The sequence below is a fragment of the Lytechinus pictus genome, chromosome 7, assembly GCF_037042905.1.
Source record: "Lytechinus pictus isolate F3 Inbred chromosome 7, Lp3.0, whole genome shotgun sequence".
NCBI classification, from domain to species: Eukaryota; Metazoa; Echinodermata; class Echinoidea; order Temnopleuroida; family Toxopneustidae; genus Lytechinus; species Lytechinus pictus.
This window is the reverse complement of record NC_087251.1, coordinates 621899-649709: the sequence shown is the minus strand read 5'-3', so window position 1 is coordinate 649709 and position 27811 is coordinate 621899. Positions and strand designations below refer to the sequence as shown.

At 34.6% G+C, this 27811-nt stretch overlaps 1 protein-coding gene across 4 annotated transcripts; it reads left to right on the top strand.

Moving 5' to 3' along the window:
- Positions 1-8714: 8714 nt before the first annotated feature.
- LOC129265190 (neudesin-like) lies at positions 8715-26358 on the top strand. Of its 4 annotated transcripts, none has more exons than XR_010294022.1 (5): positions 8724-8888; positions 17740-17800; positions 19834-19937; positions 21354-21476; positions 22109-22198. XR_010294022.1 is itself a non-coding variant. In XM_064101542.1 (5 exons), exons 1-4 carry the CDS (start codon positions 8736-8738, stop codon positions 21116-21118), a joined length of 324 nt encoding a protein of 107 aa, XP_063957612.1. In that variant the 5' UTR covers positions 8724-8735; the 3' UTR covers positions 21119-21151; positions 22109-22191. The 4 variants fall into 4 exon arrangements, 3 of the variants coding, with proteins under 3 accessions (XP_063957611.1, XP_054759179.2, XP_063957612.1); XM_064101542.1 differs by lacking the exon at positions 21354-21476 and adding an exon at positions 21113-21151 and having other exon boundaries at positions 22109-22191; XM_064101541.1 differs by lacking the exon at positions 21354-21476 and having other exon boundaries at positions 8715-8888; positions 17740-17794; positions 22109-26358.
- Positions 26359-27811: the final 1453 nt, after the last annotated feature.

Below are 27811 nucleotides of genomic sequence, written 5' to 3'. Positions count from 1 at the left end.
TTATTTTATTTTTTCTTGTTAGCTGCATGTTCCATGGCACTTTCCAATAATATATGCTCGCGTTCGTATCGTGACGCTCATCAAGTTCTATCGATGCGCTGCCGATCGATGGCTCTAACGTTACTCACGGTAAACCTCGCGCACGGGTACCTTGAGAACTAGCCGTCGACGATCACCAACTATACACCACACCTCATTATTCGATCGAAGGAGTGGACGAGATTGAACTTCAGCAAATCAGGCCCATATCTCCGTTAGAAAATATATCAATTGTTAATGCAAAACTATGTTATATGAATATTTTAAGCATTTTCTGTCATTTTAGAGATAAATAATGTAAAACTTGGATATTTTCGCCTTGTTTTTCAGTCAGACCGCAGCTCGCTCGATAATGAGCATATTCACGAAGATTTATTCAGCAGCCCTCTAGCGGTATCCGAAGGAAAACGTGCGATCAATTTGGCTTGATTTTCCCAGTGAATTGGAGGGGCTGAAGTTATAGCTCTGTACTGGTCACTAACTTCAGTTTACGTCGAAACGAATTGTGGTAAGTTATACTCAAGGCCTTCATCTACATTTTGATATATAATTTTTCATATTTCGACCTTTTCAACCTACCATTTTTACCTCTTTAATTGATGCTTATTTTAGTAATATTCTAACTACGATTTTGTAGTCGGAATTTCACTTTTGGTTCCTGACTTTGCTACATAACCAAATTGTTTCGATGGGGGTTTTTTATAAAGAAGAAAAGTCACTGTTCAAAATATGTCAGAACCAATTTGACGCAAACTCACCTTATATTTTAATTTTAGAGAAAATGATACCCTAAAAATCAAGAAATTTACGTTTTACCCGGAAGTAACCTTCTCGTTCACTCTACGATGGTGCGAAATAATGCAAAAATTACGTTCGTCGTGGGTTGGTGGGATTTCACCTTTGGTCCCATACGTTGAAACTTCTGTAATGATGACAGATGGCTCGCATTATTTATGTGACTGTGTGGACGGTGGACCTGTTTTTTTTTTGTAATTTAATTAAGACTTAATATAAACGAAGCTCAATAAGTAGATCTCTTCTAAAGTTTTATTTAATGATTATCAGGTTTCCGAATTCCATCAAGTTTTTATAGATTGAGATATTTCTTGATTTATGTTGAAAAAAAATGTTAACCTTTTTTCTTAATTAGTCGAAGTTGAGTCCCATGATGATTTTTGCCCCAGGCTGCGGTTAAGAATGAAATGATGATTAGCTTAGACAGTCTACTCTACAGAATATAAACAGTTTAAAGTCAAACTAATAAGTCTGGTACTACCGTACTCAGTAGTATTTATAAACCATTTTGTTCAAATAAAAAAATTGTGGCTGTTGCAGACAGTACCATTATTAGTCTCTTGACTTACATGTAAAATAATTCATACATGTACTTTGAATGATTATTTAGTAATTTAGACTATTTCTCTCTTTTTTTTTGTCTCTTCTCCACACGGATCTGCACACTTGCTGACTCTGGTCTCTGCTCGCTACTTCATTCTGGGAGATTCCATCGTACTATAACGGTCATACTGATTTGGACAAAGCAATTTTTCGTTTGCAAATTTTGAACTGATAATGATACAACAGTAAATTGATCTTTATCGATATTGGAAACAAAAAAATTAGAGCACAGTTTTTGGGAGGACTAAGAATACTGACGTGGACAGGAATACAGCTTAACAAAAATAAGAATACACAATTTAAAACCAAAGAACATTTTTAATGTTACTATTAGTGCATTGCAAGAAACTTTCTACTCATTCACACATTCCAAAATCAAGGGTAAGTCCTTTGATGAAACACAAACATGCAGTTGATTTGCAATTGAACATAAGTTCTTGCAATGCCCCATAATTATATTTTGTTCTCAAGCAACTCTGTTAAATGTTATCCAATGTGCTGAAGGTTAAGTGTTATGTATGTTCACAATTTTTTTTCTCTCGAAAGGTGTAATATATTTGTCCTTTTAAACGGTATTCGAATGTGGTTACGCCTTGTTTTTGTTTTCCTCAGTAATTATTGCATGTATGAACAGAAGTAAAATATTTGTTGTGAAGCACTGTGTGAATGTTGTGTGATCATGGAGCTATGGTGTGATGGTATTATAATTAATTCATCATTTTTGTTATAAGACTGTAAACCTGGTGGATGTGAGGGAGTGGCCTAGATGAAAGGAAAGTGAACATGTGTCCAATTACTGATTTGCATATGTTTAGACAATTTTGTTCGTGGATAAATATTAATGTGCATTTCCTACATTCCATGCAAAGAGTAAAGGAGAAGTCCACCCCTCCAAAAAATTAATTTGAATTTAAAGAAAAATAAAGTATTGCAGAAAATTTAATAAAAACTATGATTCAAAAATTCAAAAATTACTATTTTGACATTGAGAAATTTGCCTACCGGTAATTTTATTAAACAATTATATGCTCATCTTGGTCAATGTGCAAATTACAGAACTGATTATGTCACACACACTCTAATTTCTTGTGTATTTTTTTGTTTGATACATGATCATCACATGTATATTTTATTTTGATTTTCTCATTTTCTTTGACAAATTTTAAGAGGGATTTTAATTCCTCCATTTACATTCGTAGTTTCCATGAATGTAACCTATTGTGATTCTATGAAGAGTTTTTATATCAAATTTGCTAGAATTGATATAATAAAATGCAACCAAAATTTAGAAAGTAATGTGATGTGAGTGACAAAATCAACTCTATTTGCATACAATTGTTTTGTGTATATAACTGTTTTGTGTTAAAAAAGGGTAATTTCTCTATTTATTCAAAGAATTTTTTGTTGATGTACACTTGTCCTACTTTAACTCACTTCCCTTCCCACTCCTGCCCAAATAATTTAATCAAGAACTTGAAAATCAAAAGTGATTAAGAAGAAGTAAGATTTAATCATAGAGTTATTAATAGCTCCATGATTAAATAATACAGGCCTAAATAGAAATTCACATGAAAGAGAATAAAGCTGGGTAGGAACGGGGAAGAAATATGATTTAAAGAAAAATAAAAAATATATCCCCACCACACCCCCCCCCCCCCCCCCGAGAAAAAAAAAAAACCACGTTCCGGCGGGTTCGATCCAGGGTCCCTGCACTCATCAAAACATTGTGCTTACACAAGTCGCCATAGATCACTTTCGTACCACTTCCGGGTTTTTAATGCTAAATAATGTTGTAAGTCTGTGCGCCGCTGTTGACCAATCAGAACGCGTCGGCAATTCTACTGCAATTCCAATCATTTTGCGATGGACATTGCCTTGGTTTTTTGTGGTTCCTGACTTTGCTACATCATGAAATTTCACAATTCTTTTTCAGTCATAAAGAAGAATGTCTACGCTTTATATTGATTATGATATCAATTTGCGCAAGTGTGATTTCTATGCAAAAATACGCTCCATTTATTCACATAATGACATATATTTCTTGAAAAAAATCCTTTTTTCTAAGCTAAATATCGGCCTTCAAAATACGTTAAATGTGCATTTTATTTAACTGATCAGGAATTTCAAAGCCTTATCTATAAAATAAGACCAATTTTGTGAGGAATAAACAATTCTAAGAGCAAAAAACACCGATCGGAAAGTTCGTCTACACAGCTCATTATTACGTATGCATAACCACGGACGGCTATATATGCATACGTACCGGTACCTAGCCAGGCGGCTTCTAGAGAGTAAAAATCATTTACTAACGTAAGGTCACTCTCATGAAGCCAGGGCTTCCGTCATATACTTTTGCGTGTACCACCAAAAATCTGAAACTTTCACCCCCGAGATTTCTACTTTCTTTCTAAAAGATCTAGCCCTAAATCATGTACATGGGATAAAACTTCATTTCTGACATTCTACGCTCTCGTTGTTATTTTTGAACAAGAATTCATCAAAAAAATGAGAGAAATATTGTGTAAAGACGGAAGAGACTTGCCCGATGTTTACGCCGCCATCTTGTTTCCTATTGTTCTTCGCCAACGTTACAGACGCGTGCGTCGGGTAACGTTGGGGAAGAACAATAGAAAACAAGATGGCGGCGTAAACATCGGGCAAGTCTCTTCCGTCTTTACACAATATTTCTCTCATTTTTTTGAAGAATTCTTGTTAAAAAATAACAACGAGAGCGTAGAAATGTCGGAAATGAAGTTTTATCCCATGTACTAGACAGGAATAACCGTCGTTTCTGGGGATTTATTCAACAATTTCTGACATTTTACTGTAATCCCCATTTACCGACGGTAGGGTGTACGTGTGGGCTCGCATGTGTTCTCATTCCCTCCCTTTTGTCAATTCACAGTCCAAAGTTTGATGTAATTTTACACATCGAATTTACAATCTAAGGATGTATAAACAACAAACTTTTAAAACGTGATATTTAAATGTTTAAATACTTTAAACGATATAGATGAAAAAGGCATGAAAAATATACTTTACCGATGTTTAAATCGGGTTGAACACGATAAAAATGGTCAAAATGGCAGCCAAACTATAAAATATTTACAAACGAACGTCAACAATCACGAATGTGATATCGATATTGCTTTCGATATTATACGATCTGCTCCATATGCGAACGAAACCGAAGATAAACGATACTAGTTATACTAGTACTAGTACTAGTTATAATCGCGATATATCGATTCGAGACATTAAGTTAATAACGATAATGACGTCATTCAAGATGGCAACTTGCAAGAAAAACCGTCAGGTCAGGTGAAAATGTCTTAGATGACAGATTTCTCAATCATCCAGAGGATTTTTTTCAATAACTCCGGCCCAAGGTATGCAATTACTTAAGTTATTTATATTTCCCTGATAATGGAAACCATGAAACTTTCAATTTTGCTTAAAAAACAGTTTTAAATCGCGATCTATAAAACGCTAGTTCACTATACGTTGGCTGTAGGTACGGGGCCCCATCCCCTTCAGTCTATGTATGGTGAGTGGAGCCAACGTAGTTCAGCGGAACAACCAAAATACAGAGACTGAAGCTTTTGGTCTACCCATGTACATGATTTAGGGCTAGATCTTTTAGAAAGAAAGTAGAAATCTCGGGGGTGAAAGTTTCAGGTTTTGGCTTCCATTGTGTGGGTCTATGGGATAGACATGATAGAAGGCCTGGCTTCATGAGAGTGACCTTACGTTAGTAAATGATTTTTACTCTCTAGAAATAGAACTTAGAAGCCGCCTGGCTACCGGTACCAGGTAGCCTACCTCTGAATAGGGTGTCTGAAGCCACACTGAAAAGTGTCAGCATAAAACCACTCGTCATCCCCGACCATTTGCCAAACAGCAAAAGGTAGGGGATGGGACTAGAGGTATGTGAGGCGTACTCATAGACAAAATTTGTGATAAAAAATGTAAAAGTAAGAGAGTTTGACTTACCAGTCTTTCCCCCCGAACCAAACGTTGATCTTCCTTCCGTTGTTGCTGGAATTTATCTTGGACTCAACGAAATCTTGTCAATTATTCGAGGACTCTTCGGTAAATCGTCAGAATGTATGATGAAATTTGTCATGATCCTCAGCAGCGCATAGACTTCTACGTAGAGGATGTAACGCGCCCTCTTGTGCTCAATTAAAGAAAGCTAACGGAAGCGACCACACCACTGTCCTCTACAAAGCTGTATAAAAATGCTTCTCACCACAGGTACCTGTTTCCGGTGATGCTTCTATTTCGGAAATCCAAGATCCAGCGATAGTAGTCTCTTTCTCCCCTGACACACAATATTTTATTTTTATTATTTTATACATCAGAATAATTTTAGCGCCATCAGCTTAGTTTATTCTATAATGAACTGTATCTTGTCGTATGCTGAAAGGAAATATGATGCCTTTTTTTTTTGGGGGGGGGGGGGTTATTGCTTCTTTTCTCGATCCCCGATGCCTCTCTTTTATTGAGTACTATCATTGTAAGGGTTAATTATTAATATTATTTTGGTTTTCTATTATTTTTCATATTATTATGGAATATTCATCATCATATCACTTTTGTAAGCCAACATTTTGTACCATCCTGAAATTAATATGGGTAAAGGCTGAAATGTGAAAAGAATGGAAGGGGCAAGAAACTCAAGACAAAGTGATAAAACAGAACATAATTACGTTCCAATTCTTTTTAATGAGTTTCTTTTATTTATCCAGGATGGGGAGCACATCAGGCTCGTGCCCACCCCCTCGAAAGCCATAGAACACATTTATTTTGCATCCATTTTGTTTGATAATTTGTACTGTTAATTTCATTTGATTATAATCCTTTATGTTTGGATTTGAAATCAATTAAATTAACTTGAAACTTTCCCGCCCTCCCCTTGAAAATTGTGATCTACCCCTAAATAGGCCTTTGTGGTAAGTGATTTTTTATTTTATTTATTTCTTAATGAAAATCCTTTAGGTTAGGATTTTAAATCAATGAAAACAAACTTGAAACTTCATACTGTATAGCGAGGAGCTGTTATCATAATAAATAAATAACTAAATCAAATAAATCAAAATCAAATCATAATTGTGAAATTATTCGTTACATAAATCTCCTTCACGGGGGGGGGGGGAGCTTGTTATTTTTTTCTGTAAAAGAAACCACCCCTCCCCCTTTGGAAAATCCTGGATTCTCCCCTGATTAGACCCACAGTAAAGTTTGTTATTCTGAATTTCTGTTACATAATAATTTGGAAATTAATGCCTAACTTTGTGAAAAGTATTTCTATCGTCAGGTTCATTAATTAGAAAAGAATAAGGGGCTTTTTCATCAAGAGTCCCATAACAGAAAATTAACAAAATCGAAACAACTGAATTTCTCCTTAATTTTTTTTTATTTCATACAAAAATGTCTTATTTCATTCCACTTTCACAACTACTAGTATCACTTTTGACTTTGTATAAACATGAAACAAAATTGCAAATTTGTCTTGATTGAGGCTATCAAGACTTCCTTACCAGAATTCGTTACAAGCAAAGTTTCGTCGAAACATCAATGGTCAGTGGTCCAAACGGGTTGATGAGCCTCTATGGTTTCGTGAGTTCTTTTTTCTTTTTCGATTTGTCACTGTCGAACACAATAGACGTAATGGAGGCAGTTGGATGAGGTTCACGTAGAGAAATCGGTGAGTTTTTATTCAATTTGTTACATTATAGTGCTTTATTTGATGGCCTTCCCGTCAAAATAACAATTTTAATCATATACTTATTATTAAAGAATGCATTGATTCGCGATGCTTTGGGCAAGGGATGGGGGGGAAATGAGAAATGTATATTTTAACAACATAGAGGTATACAGCCGAGAACGAGGTTATATTATAACCTCGTTCGTAGGATGAGTGCATAAAACAGGCTAATTTAGGGGAAAATATGGCACATTTTTTCAAGGAAGTTCAGGCTACTATAAAAATGTGATCTGAATTAATTATTAACTTGTGTTTGGCATGTATGGAAATAGAAAATTCAGGGGCTTCTTTTGACAGTAAGGACAAGTTTATAGGATTATTTGAAATGAAGATTTAGAGATAATTTGCAAACCCTTATTTGTGTGTATGTTGAGATTGCCATTTCCCCATGCGTTTTCTATGGGAAAATGAAATTTCTGTTTTGCACAAATTTTTTCACTTTGTCGCAATTTTTCACTGTGATCTGGTTTCCAAATCTTTATAAAAATCATACCATTAGAAAGAGCATAAAAATTCCTATTTGACACTTAATGGACAAGTTTTTGGCATTAATAATAAAATTATAACAGCTCTCGGAAGCTAAAAATTTGGATTTGTGTGTGTCCATTTCTTAACTACACAGTCTATGCCTATGGCAGGAAAATGCTGAAAAATGACCTAATTTCATTCTTCTTTTTTGCAGCCAATAATTGGATTAAAAAAATAAATGTCATATTTCTGTCATTTTGAAGGTTTTTTCTCTTCAAATTCACAAAGAAAATGTGATATTTTCTTGAAATAAGAAAAATAATTTTTTTCTCCAGACACCCTACTCTGAATAAAATAGAGCACTTTCGGACGGGCTGCGGACTGACTGTTTTACAATCTTGATTTATGTATTTACTATTGCTATGTGAAATTGAATTGCGGAAGTCTTACGGTACGAAATTGTTTTCGAACGCAGTAATATGCGCGTCCGGAATCATAATAGTGTCCGGTAATACAATACGTGACTATATCGCTCATCTCGTCATGCAACAGGCCCCAGCCAGGCTACGCACGCCGGCGCGGCCGGTGCTGGCGAAAGACGATCTGTACGTCCCGTGCTATTGTAAACAACGAAGCCTAGCTACTTCCTGTTAATACACTTCAAAAATGGTTTTATAAATCTTATAATAAATAAAATAATTACTTCAAAAACATAAATATTACATAACAACTTACACCTGTGCCATTATCACATACTACTACTTTCCTCCCTTGACTATCCATGTTCGATTTTGATGGATTCTATAGGCCTATAGTATTTTGAGAGTGGCCGGTCGAATCAGGAAGAAAAACCACCGCCTATCATCATTTCCTGGTTACTCTATTAAGTAAAGTTTTTTTTTCCCCCAAATTGCATCCTTTTTTTATTTTGAAAACCCTTGAAAATTCGAAAAAATAAAAATATAAAATAATATAAATTTATTTTTTCGACAATGTGGTTGACATACAAAAATACGTTTTCTTATTAGAAGATAGAATAAATATCAGTTTATATTTTAAGATGGCTGCGCCCTGGGCAGTGATATTTTTATTTTTTTCCCTTACTGTTATCAAGCCTTCCTGTATAAAGAGCGACGAAGTTAAGATTTCAATGAAGAATGGGCCTATGAAAGTTTTCTCTGACGTGGAAATAGCAAAATATGATGGGTCAAATGTAAGTTTTGCTTTTGCATTTGTGCTCGTAACAGTCTACCTCAGGCTCAGGCGTAACCCAGGGAGCTCCCGCCCGCGCAGCGGGCGGGACCCCAGGGGCTTACTGTGTACCATACTCACGGGACTAGGGTGATTTATGGTCTAAATATTTCTCCAAATGAATTGTGAAAACAGAAATTATGCACTTACCACGATTATATGGATGAAGGTCTAACGAGTGGCAGTTTCCTGACATCTAGGATCTGGGCACAAACTGGAACCTCAAAAAGTAAAAAAAACGAAAAATTATCTCCTTCGGAGTCCTTCTTTCTACACCAGTCTCGATCGGCCGTTTTGTTACAATTCATAACAAAAATGGCCGATCGAGACGGGGGTAGAAGGAGAGAACTTTTCAATTTTTGAGGTTCCAGTCTGTGCCCAGATGTCAGGAAAGTAAGTTGGACCTTCATCCATACAGTAGGCCTAGAGGCGCACGGCCAATATGGGAGACTCTCTCCAATAGGGGAGACAATCTCCCACATTGGAGACTTGCTTTGCAAAAGGACAAAAGAAACAACACCAACAGGCAACAAAAGCATGATTTTTTCCACCCAAAATTATGTCTCACTGAGGTCAGAAGCCCATTTGTTTTGTGTGTGATTGACAACAAAAATCCTTATCAAAACAAAAGTAGACGGTGAATTTTTAAAGTAGATGGTGAAAAGGGGCAATTTTTCATGAGGAATCTGCTTATCACATTTTTATTTGCCGCCAAGGTAATCCTTTTGCAGCAAATGTAAACAGAGGAAATTGGTCTCCAAAACTGGAGACTGTCTCTGAAATTGGATACCCAAATTCTTTACAAAAGTCTCTGATATTGGAGATAAATCTCCCACATTGGAGACAGTCTCCAATATTGGCCGTGCGCCTCTACTGCCATATAATCGTGGTAAGTGCATAATTTCTGTTTTCACAAAACAATGCATTTGGAGAAATATTTAGACCATAACTCGGGCATAAGCATAAATCACCCTAGACAGGAATAACCGTCGTTTCTGGGGATTTATTCAACAATTTCTGACATTTTACTGTAATCCCCATTTACCGATGGTAGGGTGTACGTGTGGGCTCGCATGTGTTCTCATTCCCTCCCTTTTGTCAATTCACAGTCCAAAGTTTGATGTAATTTTACACATCGAATTTACAATCTAAGGATGTATAAACAACAAACTTTTAAAATTTAATATTTTAATATTTAAATACTTTAAACGATATAGATGAAAAAGGCATGAAAAATATACTTTACCGATGTTTAATTGGGTTGAACACGATAAAAATGGTCAAAATGGCAGCCAAACTATAAAATATTTACAAACGAACGTCAACAATCACGAATGTGATATCGATATTGCTTTCGATATTATACGATCTGCTCCATATGCGATCGAAACCGAAGATAAACGATACTAGTTATACTAGTACTAGTACTAGTTATAATCGCGATATATCGATTCGAGACATTAAGTTAATAACGATAATGACGTCATTCAAGATGGCAACTTGCAAGAAAAACCGTCAGGTCAGGTGAAAATGTCTTAGATGACAGATTTCTCAATCATCCAGAGGATTTTTTTCAATAACTCCGGCCCAAGGTATGCAATTACTTAATTTATTTATATTTCCCTGATAATGGAAACCATGAAACTTTCAATTTTGCTTAAAAAACTGTTTTAAATCGCGATCTATAAAACGCTAGTTCACTATACGTTGGCTGTAGGTACGGGGCCCCATCCCCTTCAGTCTATGTATGGTGAGTGGAGCCAACGTAGTTCAGCGGAACAACCAAAATACAGAGACTGAAGCTTTTGGTCTAAAATCACCCTAGTCCCGTGAGTATGGTCAAATACACGGTAAGCCCCTGGGCTCCCGCCCGCAGCTCCCTGGGTTACCTCAGGCGATGTTCGTGCAGGCTCCACTCCACTTCACTACCGCTACACTACGCTCTACCTACCCGAACATCGGGACCGTGAACCATTTCGGATATACCGAGTCACAAAGGTGGGATGGCAATCATGATAATCGTAAAAATTAAAGAAAAAAAATATAACGAGCGATATGAGTTATTATCTACGGCCGATTTCAAAACATCGCATGCGATCGCGATCGATCAGCGACAGATCGCACGTGATGTTTTGAAATCGGCCGTAAATAATACGTGTGAGGAAAAAGATACTGGCCCAAAATCACAAATTTTGAGGATAACCGGAGGATGGACACGGAGCGAAATACGGGTGTAGAGTAAGATATTATTAAGTCATTCATATCCCTCGTTATATTTTTTTTCTTTAATTTTTACGATTATCATGATTGCCATCCCACCTTTGTGACTCGGTATATCCGAAATGGTTCACGGTCCTGATGTTCGGGTAGGTGCAGGTGGAGCGTAGTGTAGCGGTAGTGAAGTGGAGTGGAGCCTGCACGAACATCGCCTGGCCTGAGGTATGCCTAGTCTAGACTCAATGTTGTCAATGGCAATTGCTAAGAGCCTAAGTTAGACAAGACAGCTTGCAGCCGTCATGGCCGTCTGTTTCGAGGAGTTTTTTTAACGTTTTTTTATTTTTTATTTCTCGTACACAGACGGCTTGCAATAATCGTGCAGCCACCATTTATAGGGGGTGAACAATGCAAAATCCCCCCGACGGGGCTCATTGATTTTTGTCTTTATTTCATAAAAATATTGAAAAAGAATTGTACCAAAAACGCAAAATAGAGTCTAGAGATTATTATTACGTTTTGGCCTGAAATGCACCAAAACGGGGAAAAATAAACTTAAAAGGGGGAAAAAATGACTTACTTTGGCTGTCGCGCAACTTCACTTCCCTGGCTGTTTTATCCGAACTTAATAGCTGTTTTGTAACTGCTCCATCTGCCTAGCACTGCTTTCTGTTATACAGCAAGTGTCTATACATTGCTGCAGGCTCAAATTCTCTTCCCTGGCTGTTTTATCCGAACTTAATTGATTTACCAGAAAACAACAACTGTAATTATTATGTACCTAGTGAATTTCGTCCTAAGATAACCCATAAATCAAATCAAACCCAATATTTAAGTTTTTTGCATTGCAAAGCTCGCAGTATTTTAAAGAATCATGAAAATTTTGATATACTTTTATCCTCACTGAATTTTTAATGCTCAATAATTGGCATATCGGAAACCTGGTTACGGTAAATGCTAAATCACCTCCACTTTTTGCATTGGATGGTTACAATCTAGTTCGTAAAGACCGCTCAAATGGTAGGGGTGGTGGAGTGATGTTTTACGTACAGGACTCTCTATCCTTCAAAACTATCATTCATCTTCATTAAAAATAGATAATATCCTTGTAAAGGCGTCTCAATGTCATTTTGAGTCTGGATTGTTTTATTCTGAAATATCTGATCATCTTCCTGTGTTCTGTATAATGTATGGTGTTAAAATTGGCAATTTACCGAAAATACGAGATGTACATACATGTAAAGGGAAGGATCACTAATGAAGGGATCAATGATCTTAACACAGATTTACTTTCAATAGATTGGGAGGACGTTCTCACCACTAGTGATGTTAATAGAGCTTAAAATGACAATTTCTGGACCAGATTCCACTACTTTTTCAATAAACACTTTCTGTATGAAAAATCAATAAGAAAAGAGGATATCACCCATGGATAACCAGGGGAATTATGCAGTCAATAAAGAGGAGAAATGTTCTTTATAAGCGTAGCATTAAGGATAAAACGGATGAAAATATAAATAAATACAAGAAATATAGGAACAAATTGACAACAATCATACGTTGCTCTCGTAAGTCACATTATTCCTCACAATTTGAACGAGCAAGGGGAAACTTTTCCTCTACTTGGAAAACTGTGAAAGATATATTAGGTAAGCGAAATAATAATCCAAATACCCCAAACAAGTTTATTCATGTTGGAAAGGAATTTACCTCAGCAGACGCAATTGCAAATACATTTAACAACTATTTTGCAAATGTTGGTCCAAATCAAGCTAAGACAATAGATACACATGGTACCAATTTTAGGAAATACCTGCATAACTCGTCACAATCTTCCATCTTCTTTAAGCCAACTGATTATCTTGAAATTCTGAATATAGTGCGTACTCTTAAAAATAGTTACTCTTGTGGTTATGATGAATTAAGCACGTCCTTGTTGAAGCAGATTATCGGTTCAATTATAACCCCGGTGGTACACATCTGTAACCTATCTTTGTCAACAGGAGTATATCCCTCTATTTTCAAACTTGCCAAAGTGGTTCCAATTCACAAAAAAGACAATACAGCGACTGAATCTAATTATAGACCAATCTCAATACTACCCAGTTTATCCAAAGTTTTTAGAGAGAATTATCTATAACAGGCTTTATAAATTTCTGGATGATCATAAGTATTTGAATTCTGAACAATATGGATTTAGACGATCCAATTCCACTGACCTTGCACTATTGAAGTTTTATGATCGTGTTTCAACTGCCTTAGCAGCTCGCGAGCATGTTGTTGGTGTATTCATGGATCTCAGCAAAGCTTTTGATACACTTGATCACTCGATTCTACTTTGTAAATTGGACCACTATGGAATACGAGGTGTCGCACAACAATGGTTTTCAAGTTATTTATCTCTTAGAAGACAATATACTCATTACAAGGGTACTGACTCAGATGTTTCTTCTTTAACATGTGGTGTCCCACAGGGGTCTATTCTAGGTCCACTACTATTTCTCATTTGCATTAATGATATTTGTGATGTTTGAGCTGCTTTGCATTACACTTTATTTACAGATGATACTAATGTTTTCATTTCACATCGTGATGTAAATGTTCTAGAGCACATGCTGAATTCAGAACTTCCGAAGCTGACATTATGGTTCAGGAGTAACCTATTATCCCTGAATTTAGGAAAAACAAATTTTGTTCATTTTTAGGGGAGGAAATCTACTGGTAACAAACAAATAAGCATAAAAGTAGATGGAGTTGAAATAGAACAAAGGCAGTGTACACCGTTTCTAGGTGTGTATGTTAATCAGAATCTAGACTGGAGTGATCATGTCACTCATATTGTTACCAAAATTTCTAGAAATATTGGTGTATTATACAGGGTAAAAACATTTGTTAATGATAGGATATTATTGATGATATACAATACTCTTGTACTGCCACATATTTCATATTGCAATGTTCTTTGGGCTACATCTAAAGTGTCAACTACCAATATATTTCTCCTGCAAAAGAAAGCAGTTCGCATATGTACTGGGTCTGGTTACAGAGACCATACAAATCCCTTATTTGTAAAGCTGAAGTGCTTGAAGGTAGAAGATATAATTTTTTTTGCAAACTGCCTTATTTATGTTTCGTTTTAATGCCAATAAGCTACCTGACTCATTTTCTTCAATGTTTCAGCCTAACAGCACTGTCCATTCATATAGCACAAGACAGTCATCGAACATACATTTGGTTAATCCCCGCACCGCATTAGCTCATAAATCAATCAGACACCGTGGTTTAGATGTTTGGAATTCTCTTCCACATAATATTCGAAATTTGAAAACCTCACATTCTTTTAAATTGGCTGTAAAGCACAATCTCCTTTCAAAATTACAGAATCTGTAAAGTGCTAGTAACGTACATGTATACATGTAAGTAATTTTGTTTTCTTTCTTTCTTTTATTCGTAACTGAAGATTAAGAATTTAACTTTGTTGAATTACTGTCTATACCATATATTCATAACAATTTGAAACTTAATTGTTATATCTCCGCAGTCTATCACTTTTACATTCTTCTCTTTCTTTCCTCTCTTCCTTATTCTTACATTTTTATTTTGTTTTCTTGGATGCAAAACCAGTTTAAAGGTGCTTCAACCAATCAAGCTTTTAGCTTATGTTGTAACACCTTTGTATGTTCATTATTTACTTGTGTTTCATATATATATTTATATATTATCTGTGTATTCTTTTACATTGTACATTGTGAACATGCATGAATAAATAAATAAGTAAATAAATAAAATAAATAAATAAAGTATGGCAGTGTATCCTATTACTTACTGGACACCTTTATTTCAGTGCTTTAAAAATGACAACTAGAGGAAATACAATCAAGAAATATTTGCTCTTGCTATTCCAAATATGAAAATTATGAATATGATAAAATTATTTTATATTTACCAACCGTTTTCTTTGCATCGCACTTGTACTTGACGCATACCCCTCCACGAAAAACAGTTATTTTCGCGCGTGACAAATTACATCATGATTCCGGACGCGCGCCTGACGGGTAAAGATATTCTTCATTATAATGATGTAAGAAAGAATTTGTGTTTTTTTCTTCATATATCATATCATGCATAAATTGTAAGCTTTTGTTGTTTTTTCACATCGAAATTCGTGTTTGATAACTAATTTTATTTTGACTTCTTAGCTGCATGTTCCATGGCACTTTCCAATACTATGCTCGTTCGTATATTAATGCTCATCAGGTTTGATGCTCTGTCGATCGACGGTCGATGGCTCTAGTCACTGTTAACCTCGCGCACGGTATACCTCGAGTCAAGCATTTTCCATCAGAAAATATATCAATTGTTAATGCAAAACTACGTTATATGATATTTCAATCATTTTCTGTCATTTTACTTTTAGAGATAAATAAGGTAAAAGTTGGATTTTTCGCCTTGTTGATGTAAGAATGAATTTGTGTTTTTTTCTTCATATATCATATCATGCATAAATTGTAAGCTTTTGTTGTTTTTTCACATCGAATCTGAGCAGATGTTGGTAATAAATTCGTGTTTGATAACTAATTTTATTTTGACTTCTTAGCTACATGTTCCATGGCACTTTCCAATACTATGCTCGTTCGTATATTAATGCTCATCAGGTTTGATGCTCTGTCGATCGACGGTCGATGGCTCTAGTCACGGTTAACCTCGCGCACGGTATACCTTGAGTCAAGCATTTTCCATCAGAAAATATATCAATTGTTAATGCAAAACTACGTTATATGATATTTTAATCATTTTCTGTCATTTTACTTTTAGAGATAAATAAGGTAAAAGTTGGATTTTTCGCCTTGTTTTTGCAATCTTGTGCAATGTATTGCTCTGTGAAATTGAATTGCGGAAGTCTTATGGTACGACATTGTTTTCGTACGCAGTAATATGCGCGTCCGGAATCATGAGTGTCCGGTAATACAATACGTGACTATACATAAACATATGGCCATTGAGAGAGAGAGATCGACAGAAAAGGAGGGAAGAAAGATAGGGAAAAAGAAGGAAAAAAACGTGTCTAGGGGAGCTGGAGGGGCACCCCCTCCCAAAAAAAGAAAGAGAAATAAAGAAAAGAGGAAAAGAAGGCAAATGAACAATATTAAAGGTTGAAGTTCGTTTCTGTATTATTAATTCTGTTCTTTCACCTTTTTCTTTATTTTTCTTCTTCTACCCTCTCTTTCTCCTCCTTTTCCCCTCCTATTTTTCTCTTTCTGTCTCTCTCGTTTTGGGGGAGGCAAGGCTCCTCAGCTCCCCCCTGGATCTGTTTGTCTATCTTTAATATTGTTGTTTCCTTGGTCCCCTTTTCCATAATTTTTCTTATTTCTTCTTTCTCTCTCTTTTTTTTTTTTGGGGGGGGGGGAAGGGCATTGCCCTTGCAGCCCCCTGGATCCGTGCCAGGTTAAACCAATCGGACAATAGACAAATTTATGCAAATTTGATTTGATATTAGACCATTTATTTATTTATTTTATTCAATTATTTCCACATAAAAAAAATTAAAATACATGTTAGAACAATCGATATGATATTACACGAAATGAGGGAGTCACTAAAAGCTAAATGGAAATAAACCAAATCAGTATTAGACCCAATGGCTATTGGACAAATTTACTATAGGCCAATTTAATTTAGTTGACTATGATAAATGAATTTTAAAAAAGAAAAAAAAATGCATCCTTTCATCAAAACTTGGCGGCAGGGGGGGGGGGGGGTAGCCGTTTCATGTATTAAAGCCAATGGGGAAAACCAAATGGACAAATTTCGCCTTTTTATAGCCATTTTGTAGCTGTTACTTGTCCTATGGAGAAAACTAAATGGACAAACTTCGCCTTTTTATAGCCGTTTTGTAGCCATGGAGAAAATGGAGACATATTTCGCCATTTTCTGACCATTTTTCTAAAGGGATAATATAAAATGGCCACAAACTTCTGCTTGTCTTTTTATGGACTGAACTTTTGTCGCATAAATTTTCATGTATGTTTTGTCTTTTAGTTACTGCACAACCTATCTTGTGCTAAAAAACGTAAAAAACAGACTTCCCACAAGTGACTAAACCTTTCACTTTGAAGTAACTTTGCTAGTTTAAAGTCATTGTAGAAAGTAAATTGAGTTTTGAAACTTTCTCATTTCGTATTAATGGAACTTTTAAAAACTGCTTCTCTCCAATTCTCTCTTTTGGGATTTTTAATTTGATGTATTGTATATAAAATTATGCCAGTGCTACTTGTCTTTTTCTGGACTGGACTTTTGTGACATACATTTTCATGTATGTCTTGTCTTGTCAGACAAGATGACATACATAACTAAAAGACAAGTTTTGTCTTTTAGTTACATGTATTGCACAATCTTTCTGCTTTGAGCTCTGCCACAAGATAAATGTCTCTGCCTAAAAAACCCACATTAGGAATGTAGACTGTGCTTCAATTATTTTACTACTACACAAACATGATTGAGTTTATTTTTTTTATTATACATGTTTATTCAGATAAATATTTTCATATCATCTTCATTTGCATTTTAGAAATAATCATTCTTTTGATTGTTTATCACAGCCTGATCTACCTATCTACATGGCTGTAAAAGGTGTTGTGTTTGATGTGTCACAAGGTAAAGGTAATTTCCTAAGGTTTCTCTTATTACTTTTGAGAATGGAATCTGAATTTAATGTGAATGCTATTCAATATGTATAGTGCATAATGGTCAAATAAATAAGGTCATGTGTCATGAGATGTTTGCTTTCATATCAAATTTTAAACTTCAAAAAGTGTACATCTCCATCTCACTTATTTTTTGACCACACGTCACCTATATTTTGTTCACTTAAAATCCTGTGGTTTAATGATTTGTATTAAGTAGGACCTTTTATTCTTTATTTCTTTCTTCCTTCCTCGCTTCCTTCCTGACTGACTGACTCACTTTTTACTTAAAGTGTATCTTTAGTTTTGGTAAAATACCCCCCAAAAGTGAATGTCACTATTCCATTTAATTACCGGTACTAGGTTATATTAATGCATGTGCACTAAAACGGCTGTGGTAAGAACTGTAAGTGTCTTATTGGATATTTCAAAGATTTTGGTGTGTGGCATGGCATCCGTCGTCTGTTGTCAGTCCACAATTTCAAAATGCTTCTTTTTGTCATTTAAAGTCCGATTGCAATTCTGTTTGCTTTATATGATAGCACTAGGTGGGGGATTCAAAACTTCTACACAGAATTAGATATGCTAATTTATGCGCATTTTTCAAAATTAACAAAAAATGCTTCTTTATTTGTTGACCGATTTTTTTTTCTTCCATCTGGTAGAGCTTCACCAATCTTCTACACAGAAATTTGAAATTTTGAGTAGAAAGTCATTTATGCTAATTTATGCGAAATTTATTCATAAATCACAGAAAATGCCTCCTCTTCTTTATTTGTTGACCGAATAAAAATGTTATGCTAATTTATGCATATTTTTAAAAAATCACAGAAAATGCCTCTTCCTCTTTATTTGTTGACCAATTTTGATTTTTTTTTCGTCCATCTGGTAAAGCTACATCAGGGTCACCAAACTTCCACACAGAATTTTGACTAGAAAATTATTTATGCTAATTTATGCAAAATTTATTCATAAATCACAAAAAAATGCTTTTTTTCTTTCATTTGTTGATTTCAATTTCAATTTTGTTTGCTCTATATGATAGCTCTAGGTGGGGATTCAAAATTTCTACACAGAATTTTGAAACTCATTGAATATGCTAATTTATGCATATTTTTAAAAATTCACATAAAATGCTTCTTCTTTATTTGTTGACCGATTTTGATTTTTTTTTCTTCAATTTGGTAGAACTTCATGAGGTTCACCAAACTTTTACATAGAATTTTGAAATTTTGACTAGAAAAATTTTAAATTTTATGCTAATTTATGCAAAAATTCATTCATATATCAAAAAAAATGCTTCTGGCATTTCTTAATTAATTTCAATTTTGTTTCCTCAATTTATGTCACCAATATAATTCAATACAGTGTCAACTGGGCTGAAATTAAAAATTGTGTTAAATTTTGTTGCAAGATGCCGGATGAGCTCCACATCATTGATGTGCTAGTTTCATCTCTTTTCCTTTCAGTGATAATTCTTGAATGTGTGGATTTATATCAATGAACTTTGAATTTGAAAAAAAAAGCTTAATTAAAACTAAACTTGTACAGATTAATAGCCTTATTTGAATTGAATGAAATATAAGGTACCGTAGTAAAGATTTTAAAAGATTTTTCTGAATCAAAAACTCATTTTGAATGACTAGAGAGGTGAACATGAAACTAAACTTTTCAATGTTGCTCAATAATATTTGTGATCATTCCAACTCACCTATTTTTATTCTCCTCCCCTTCTCTCTAACCCCCCCCCCCTCTGTACTCTATCGATCTCATTCTCTCTCTCTATTTTGTTCTTTATCTCACCTGCATATTATTTGCCCGTCTTTCACCCTCTTCACATTTTCTTTTTAACTCATTATTATCTCTTTATCTCTCTTGTCATTCTATGTCCGTCCCCATCTTACTTATCTCACAAATTTTCTCTATTCTATTTTCTATCATTTTTTCTTGTTTCACACAATGCCTTTTTCCCTTCCTTTCTCTGAATGTCACTCAATGATGTTGATAAAGAATTCTATGGCAAGGCTGCTCCCTACAACGCACTTGTTGGTAAGGATTCTACCAGGGCAGTCGCTAAGATGTCTTTAGAGCCTGATGATCTTACATCTGATGTGGTAAATATCATATGGATATGAACAGAATTTGAACAGATTTGAACAGAATTGAAATGTGACTGAATTGGAAATATTTGTTAAACATGTGACATGACAAAATCCGGGGACAACGTTCACATGTATAACAAAAAAATAACCCACTTTAAAAAGGTGTGATTAATGAATTGTTTTATCAGAGAGAGAAAGAGGCGGGGGAGAATACTAAACAAAATAGAGAAGTCAGTGACAAGGGGGGGGGGCAGAGAGAAGAAAATAGGAGAGTAAGAACGATCACAAAGTTATTGTGACAGAAAGAATAAAGAGCAATCTAGATAATAATCCAATTCATGCATAATTACTTTCTGATTACTAAATACTAGAGAATCAGTTTAATGAATCTTTGACCAAATTCTAATTCAACATCTTTAATGGTTAATATACAAACACTCCAAATCAGATAGGGCTATAGATATGGTATCATTTTCTTCCTTTCATTCAGATCAGTAATGAATGTTGAGGTAAAAAAAATAATACTGTACCAAAGCTTCAGGCCATACTTTCATTTTTTCCCCCAAGATGAAATGTCTTTGAAATATTTAAGGCTTACTCCTTTGTTCTCAAACAATTTTGTATATCAATAACATATAAAATATTTATGTTATATGAGAATATATATTGTTTAATATAGTTTGTAACCACTTGGTCTAATTTTTACATTTTGATCGCCACTTTGGCTATTTGGTCTGGTATCAATTTTTCATGGTTTTTCCTCTTCACTTTCTTGGCTTATTATCTTTTGGTCATTCTATAATGGCTCTATTTACTAAGTTGATTTTTACAATTGGCAAGTTCTTCAATAGGTTGTGTAGGATTTAAAGGGGAACCCATCTTATATAAAGAGTTGTTTTTAGAGGAAAAAGAAAAATCAGACAAGTTAATAAGTGAAAGTTTGAACAGTATCGGACAAACAATAAGGAAGTTAGGAATTTTGTATTCATTTGGTAATCACTATACCTATGGAGACTTGACATTGGCTGCATTAGTGATGTAAGGCAATGAATACTCTTCCATGTACTCCAGTACAAATAATGGCTAAAATGTATTTTTTTGTTTCTTAATTTACTTCAAATTATATTTTTCTTACATGAGACATAAAACAATATACTACCTGGATTATATTTTGATTACGTCCCCAGGAATAGGTAATTGGGAGGAAACCACAAATCCCTGATATTGTAAGTACTGCCTATGGGAAAGTTGTCCTTGCCCATTGTTATAACTTACTTGCCCAGTTGCCAATTTGAAATTTGCATAGTCTTAGGATCTCAATTTTAGATCAGTCATAACTTTCTTATTGCTTGTCCAATTTCTTTCAAACTTTCACCATTCTGTTTTACTTATTTTTCTCCTTTCCCCACACAACATTTTATGACCAAGGTTGGATTGGATTCCCCTTTAAGATGACGTTACAAACTCAAAATTCAATGCACGTACAGTCTATGACTCAAAATCAATTATACATGTAGGACTTGCAATTGATTCCTCTGGCATATCTTAGATGTAAGTTAAAGGTTTATTCATATCAACATTTTACATTTTCAAATATCAACAACTCAATACAAATAATAATAGATGATACAGATTTTCATACATGTGATAGAAGTCAAACTGCCTTCAAATTGGATAATTGAAAGATAAGAATTGAGTAATTGAATAATATCAATCTTTCGCATCTATTATAGAATCATTTCCCAGGTGTGCTTCTTGCAACAGAAAAAGTCAAAATTGATCTATTAATCACAAATTTAAAGTTTATTACAAGTACATGTAAGTTTCTTTCATCTGTATTTAGCAATGATAGACCAATAGACCTTATATGCATATGACATCATAATCTCACAGCGCCCTCCCTCAGAGGATAGGAATACGCGTAAATACAGATCATGTCAGTGATGTGCCAGCTGCAGATCACCAATGCATGCAAGGAAATGGCTTCAGCACAATCAATGATGTCAATGCATATAAAAGTCTATTGGGTATTTATGAAGACACAATGGGCATATAGTAGACAGGAAAAGAGATGAAGAAGTAAATAAATAAGCCAAGTAATACCATAGTAGATTAGACCAAATGGTTGCTATTACTGAATGAATCCTTTGGTAATACATTTCATCTTATTCCTCCTTTTACAGACTGGTCTATCAGATGAGCAATTCAAATCATTGGAAGATACATTTAGGAATGTATACAAGGCTAAGTATCCTGTAGTTGGTCACATGGCTTTCAAAGATCATCATATACATGGTGACCTTTGACACATTATGAACTCGTACTGAATGCAATATTAAGGGAAATACTGCTATACACTTGAAGGTAATACATTTTAAAACCTGCAGAAAGACTAAATGGGAAGTAGGCCATTTCTAAATATATGAATCAATCAGGCAAGTGTTAAAAGCCAGTAAACACATTTGGTAATTTCAATTTCAGGGCTTACATTTTGGTGATGGTGTTTGCTAAAACTTTTACATCATCACTGCATCAAACTTTAAATGAAGCTAGTCAAGGAATGAATCTCACTAGATGTTGAGATAAGATAATTTGTTATTGTAAACTCATATTAGAGAAAGCAATATAATTGTGCTTCCGACACCAACACTCAATCTCCCTTTGTCTCATTCAAATGTTTCAGAATGATGCATTCTCTTTCAATATTTTTGATGAATCATGCCATAATGAAAAGAGATCCTATTTTGATATTGTTATAATAATAATTATATTCATAAAACACTTAATACATTATGTTTCTAAGCACTTTACATAACAATTATTATTACCCTGGTCATCGGATCCTGGTATACCTGCACACAATGTATACACCTCCACTCCCTGGGGAGCATTCCAACAAGTGTTCTAAGACTCAATTCCTAGGCATACTATTTAGACTTTTACCTCGTACAGGGTACCCATTATCACCTGGGGGGAGAGTGGCAATGTGTGGATTGAGCCTTGCCAAAGGGTGTGTTTATGCTTCCATTGCGAGGACAGAATCAGCATTTTCAAAACGCTGATTGTAAACGTGGTTCTGGGAGTGCTGTTTATGCTTAACTTTTCAGAGGCAAAATTACGAACTCCAGCTGGCTTTGCATCATAATTTTTGTTGAACAGGAAAGCGAGGTCAAATTGGGCGCGCCCTTTTTCGAAAGTTTTTTTTCTGAGTGTTGTTATGGCGAATGTACGTCAACTGTTATTTAAACATCAAACAATTTCCGATATTTTAGCCATTGCATGGAGCTACTTGACATAGCCATATAATTTCCACCATGGTGAGGATAATAGTGAGAAAAAATAAGAAATATTAAAGTATACATAATAAAACATCTATTTGAAGAGTTTGGTTGCAAAAGGGGTTAGGTCCACTCCAAGAAAATCATATTTTAAATTCTCCCATATTGCAATATTCTTATGTGAAACTAAATTTTCATGATACCCTAGGCCTTTAATTATGATGTTTCCACGTTTTGTATTACATGTACTTAATATGTCGTGCCTTATATTAATATGAATTGTGTATTTTATTATTGTTATTAGATTACCCTTTTACTATGTACCAGGACCAAGGTGAAAAACAGTTATGGCTGTAATATTGTAAATCTGTTTGAGTTATGTTTGAATACTTTTTTTTCTAAAGAAATTTTGGTATTTATTGATATTTTGCAGGGGCCGCGGAACCGGGGGGGGGGGGGGGGGGGGGGGGGGGGGGGCTTCAGCCCCCACTTTTTCCAAAACCGTAAAAATGACCATATGATTGTGATTTTTAGCATGGTCAGCCCCCCCACTTTTGGCTCAGCCCCCCCACTTTCAAAACCGTTCCGCGGCCCCTGTTTTGCTTGTATGAATTTTTGTTGCATGCTGTTTAAGGTTTGATTGCTGATTTTTAAGTGTTTCTGGATTGTTTCTGATATCTTTAGTACTCCTTCAAACAGCCATCAATTTCATTTGTAACCCAAATGTAATCCCTGAACTCAAGAAAGACCTGGAGTAAAAGATGAAGTTAGATCCTTTCATAAGTCCTTGATTATAATGATTGATTAAATTGGTAATGAACAGATTTTTTTTATAAATCCATTTGCATTTTAGCTACATCTCTATCTTCAGTAAAAAATCAATATTGAGCCGTTTAAATGGACTTAACTGCAAATAAAATGAATTACAGATATATTTTTCAAAATGTATGTATAATTTCTTGCCAAATAGTGAATATTTGAAAAATGTGAAGGACACTCAGCAATGAAAGAATTTTCAAATTTTTCAAAAACAAATTTATATAGACTTTAACTATTTTTATTTGCTGACTATATGATAAATATAAATTCCTTTGTGGTGACATTTACAGATATGAAAAAGATTTAAAAGTGGCAATTTTGTTGTATTGAATCAACATGTGAACATGATGAAATTGGGAATTAATGTTATTCACAGACTACACCGTATCCATCATAATTTCATACTTGAGAACAATTATGAATCCATTAAAACATGTCATTTTACAAGAAAATGTAGGAAATCACCAATAATGTCTTGTCATGTTTTGCAACTGAAGAGTACAAAATCTCTGAAATAATTCACACAAAAACTGAATTTCAAGTGTTGAATCCTGTTATTTAAGGATATAGAGATAATTCCAACAAAAAAAACCCACTAGTATTAGTCAGTGAAAAGTATGAATGTTCAATAAATTTGTTGAATTTGTAATCTTCAAGAGGAATTTTCTTTTTATTCCTCAAACCTTTGAATGATCAAATGTGAAAATGGGTCGTTTTCAATTTTGATACAGTGCATGTACAACTCTTGTTGAAATCAGTACTTCCCAGAAAAAAAGAAAAGTGTAATTCAGTGTAATTTTTTTTTTTCTTATCATGATCATACATTTGTTTCATATGATGTACATGAATGGAAATATATGCTTCTTGCATGAATATAACAATGGAAAGTGGTGCTACCAAATTTTCATTTGCACAAGCAAATAAAGATATTGGGTGACTAATTTTTCTGGCTTTTACTGCTTTCTATTTGGAAAACAAATTTATGCGTAACATTTTAATGACGCATGGTAAAAAAAATTTACATGATAATATTCTTGATTTCTACCAATTCGATGGATTATTGAAAAGCAAACATTTCGTTTTCCCAACAAAGCAGCAGACAATAGGCAAACGGTGAATGCTGTTTGGGCGAGGGAAAGAAAAACCTTTGTTGCAGGCTTGAGTCTTTGGCTATGGGAATTCAATGTTACAATGGTAATAATTTTGATATTTTTTAACTCAAACTTCTCTCAGTGTTTTCATGCATTGCTACAATTTACAAGGGCGGCGAAACATGTTTGAAGGGGGTGTCTGTGAGGCGAAGCAGAATAAGGATACATCACTCTTTACAAGTGTAGACGAGAAAGCCATTCTTGTCGTGGGTGTTTTTTTTTTTAAAGTGGGTCACACCCCCCCCCCCTCCAACATTCCACTGCCCCGGTCTTGTCTGATCATTTCAAGCAATTTTTTACACGTTAGAAAGAAGTCAAACATAACATTTAAGCCACAAGCCAACCACAAAATCACACTCGCCACGCATTCACCTGTAGCCCATTGTCTGCCGCTTGGTTGGAAATGCTTGTTTTTCAATGATCAGTGCAATAGGTAGAAATCAAGCATTTTCAGGCAACTTTTTCTTGACTATGCGTCAATCATATTCTACGCACAAGGTCTCATTTGAAAGATGAAAAATGGATATTGAAATTACGAACTTTGTTATGCGAATAGATAGAAGTAAAAACCAGAAAACTCACTTTAAAATAGTAATTTGCTTGTGCAAATGAAAATTTGGTAGCACCACTTTTCATTGTTCTAACTCAGTCATGCATGAATTACATATACGAACGTTGAGATGGGCTTCAAAGAGGGGAACCTTTTCTTTCATTGATATACATCTCATGAAGCAAATTCATGATTATGAGGGCAAAAAATTACACCAAATTACGGTTTCCTTTTATCTGGGATGCACTGTACATATATGATTCGGAAAACAACGCCATAAATTAAAACAGATTTTAAATAAAAATGAAGTATAGCTCTCAAAAATGAAAGGCAAAGTCACTCTTTGTCAGTGCCCATGGTGTTACAAAAAACAAAAATCATTTTCTGAAATGATGAAAAATGTTTTAACTTTTATGCATGTATGATTCGATTTTAATTTGTTAATTGTCTTCTTCTACCAATTAACATGTTTTTTTTTCTTGTTAGTATGCCTTGAATTAATGTGTGAAGAATATATGAGAAATATAATTAACATTTTGAACAAAATAAAGTTACATGTACTATCAATGATTGAATTTATCTGTATAATTTTGTACCAGATCATGTATTCAGATGAATAAATTTATAAAAAGTGACATATGAATCTTATTCAACATGAAGTGTAATCTATTCACTGGTTATTTTACATGAAAAGAAGACTGGTCAATATACGATCAAAAAAACCCTTACTGGTTTGAAAGGTTGAAAATAATTTACTCCAGGGTAACAGGAAAATCCAAGATGGTGCCCTCACTGGCTGCCGTAGGCTAAAAATCCACAATTCCTCCATTACTTGATAAAATTGCTTTAATTTGGTTTCTTTTCATTGGTTATAAGGATCAAGTAGTACATTGGGCCAAGTTACAGGGACAGCCAGTGGTCTAGAATGTCCAAAAATCCAAGATGGCTTCAAAACATTGAATCTAAAATGGTTGCCGAATGGATACCTAAAGCGGACGGAGCTCATTTCATATTGGCCTGGGGGATGTGATTTTGGTGTCTAAATCATTGGTTTCAAGAGTCTAACAATATTAGGACAAGTTACAACGACAGTCGGGTATGTTCGAAAATCCAATATGGCTTCCAAAAATGATTCTAAAATGGCTGCGATACTTTAAAGTGGAATAGCTCCTTTTATATTCACCTGTGAGATATGATTTTGGTGTCTAAACTACGATTTCAAAGGTCGATAATACATTAGGACAAGCTACACGGACAGTCAGTGGTCTAGTATGTCCAAAATTCCAAGATGGCTTCCAAAAAAGGTGTAAAACAATGTCTAATGTTACTTGTAAATAAACATAGTTTGTTCAATATCCGTCTGTGGAATATGATTTTGGTGTCTAAACCATAGTTTAAAGGGTCAAGTAATGCATTAGGACAAGTTACAAGGACAGTCAGTGGACTGGTATGTTAAAAAACGCAAGATGGCTTACAAAAATGGGGTCTAAAATTATTGACTGTTGTTACTTAAAAATTGACATAGCTCATTCTATATCCGCCTGTGAGATGTGATTCTGGTGTCTAAACCATAGTTTCAAGAGTCAAATAATAAATTAGGACATAGTTTGTTCAATATCTGTCTGGCGAATATGATTTTGATGTCTAAACCATAATCATGAAACCATGGTTTAATGCATTAGAACAAGTTACAAGGACAGTCAGTGGACTGGTATGTTAAAAAATCCAAGATGGCCTCCAAAATGGGGTCTAAATTGACTGTTGTTACTTCAAAATGGACATATAGTTCATTAATAATACACATTGGGGATATGATTTTGGTGTCTACACTAGTGTTTAAAGGGTCAACTAATACTGTACATTGTGTCAAGTTGAAAGGACAGTCAGGTGTCAATTGTGTCCAAAAATTCAAAGATGGCTTGAAAAATGGGGGTTTTAATGTTACTTAAAAGTGGACAAAGTACATTAAAAATACACCTGGGGATGTTATTTTGGTGTCTACACTAGGGTTTCAAGGATCAAATGATACTTTGGGACTGGTTACAATGATATATAGTTGTCCATTTTGCCTGAAAATCCAAGATGGCA

Coding starts and splice junctions, on each gene's coding strand:
- LOC129265190 (XM_054903204.2), top strand. CDS start 8,736: ATGGCTGCGCCCTGGGCAGTGATATTTTTATTTTTTTCCCTTACTGTT. Junction 8,889..17,739: donor CAAAATATGATGGGTCAAAT/GTAAGTTTTGCT, acceptor TGTTTATCACAG/CCTGATCTACCTATCTACAT. Junction 19,938..22,108: donor ATGATCTTACATCTGATGTG/GTAAATATCATA, acceptor CTCCTTTTACAG/ACTGGTCTATCAGATGAGCA.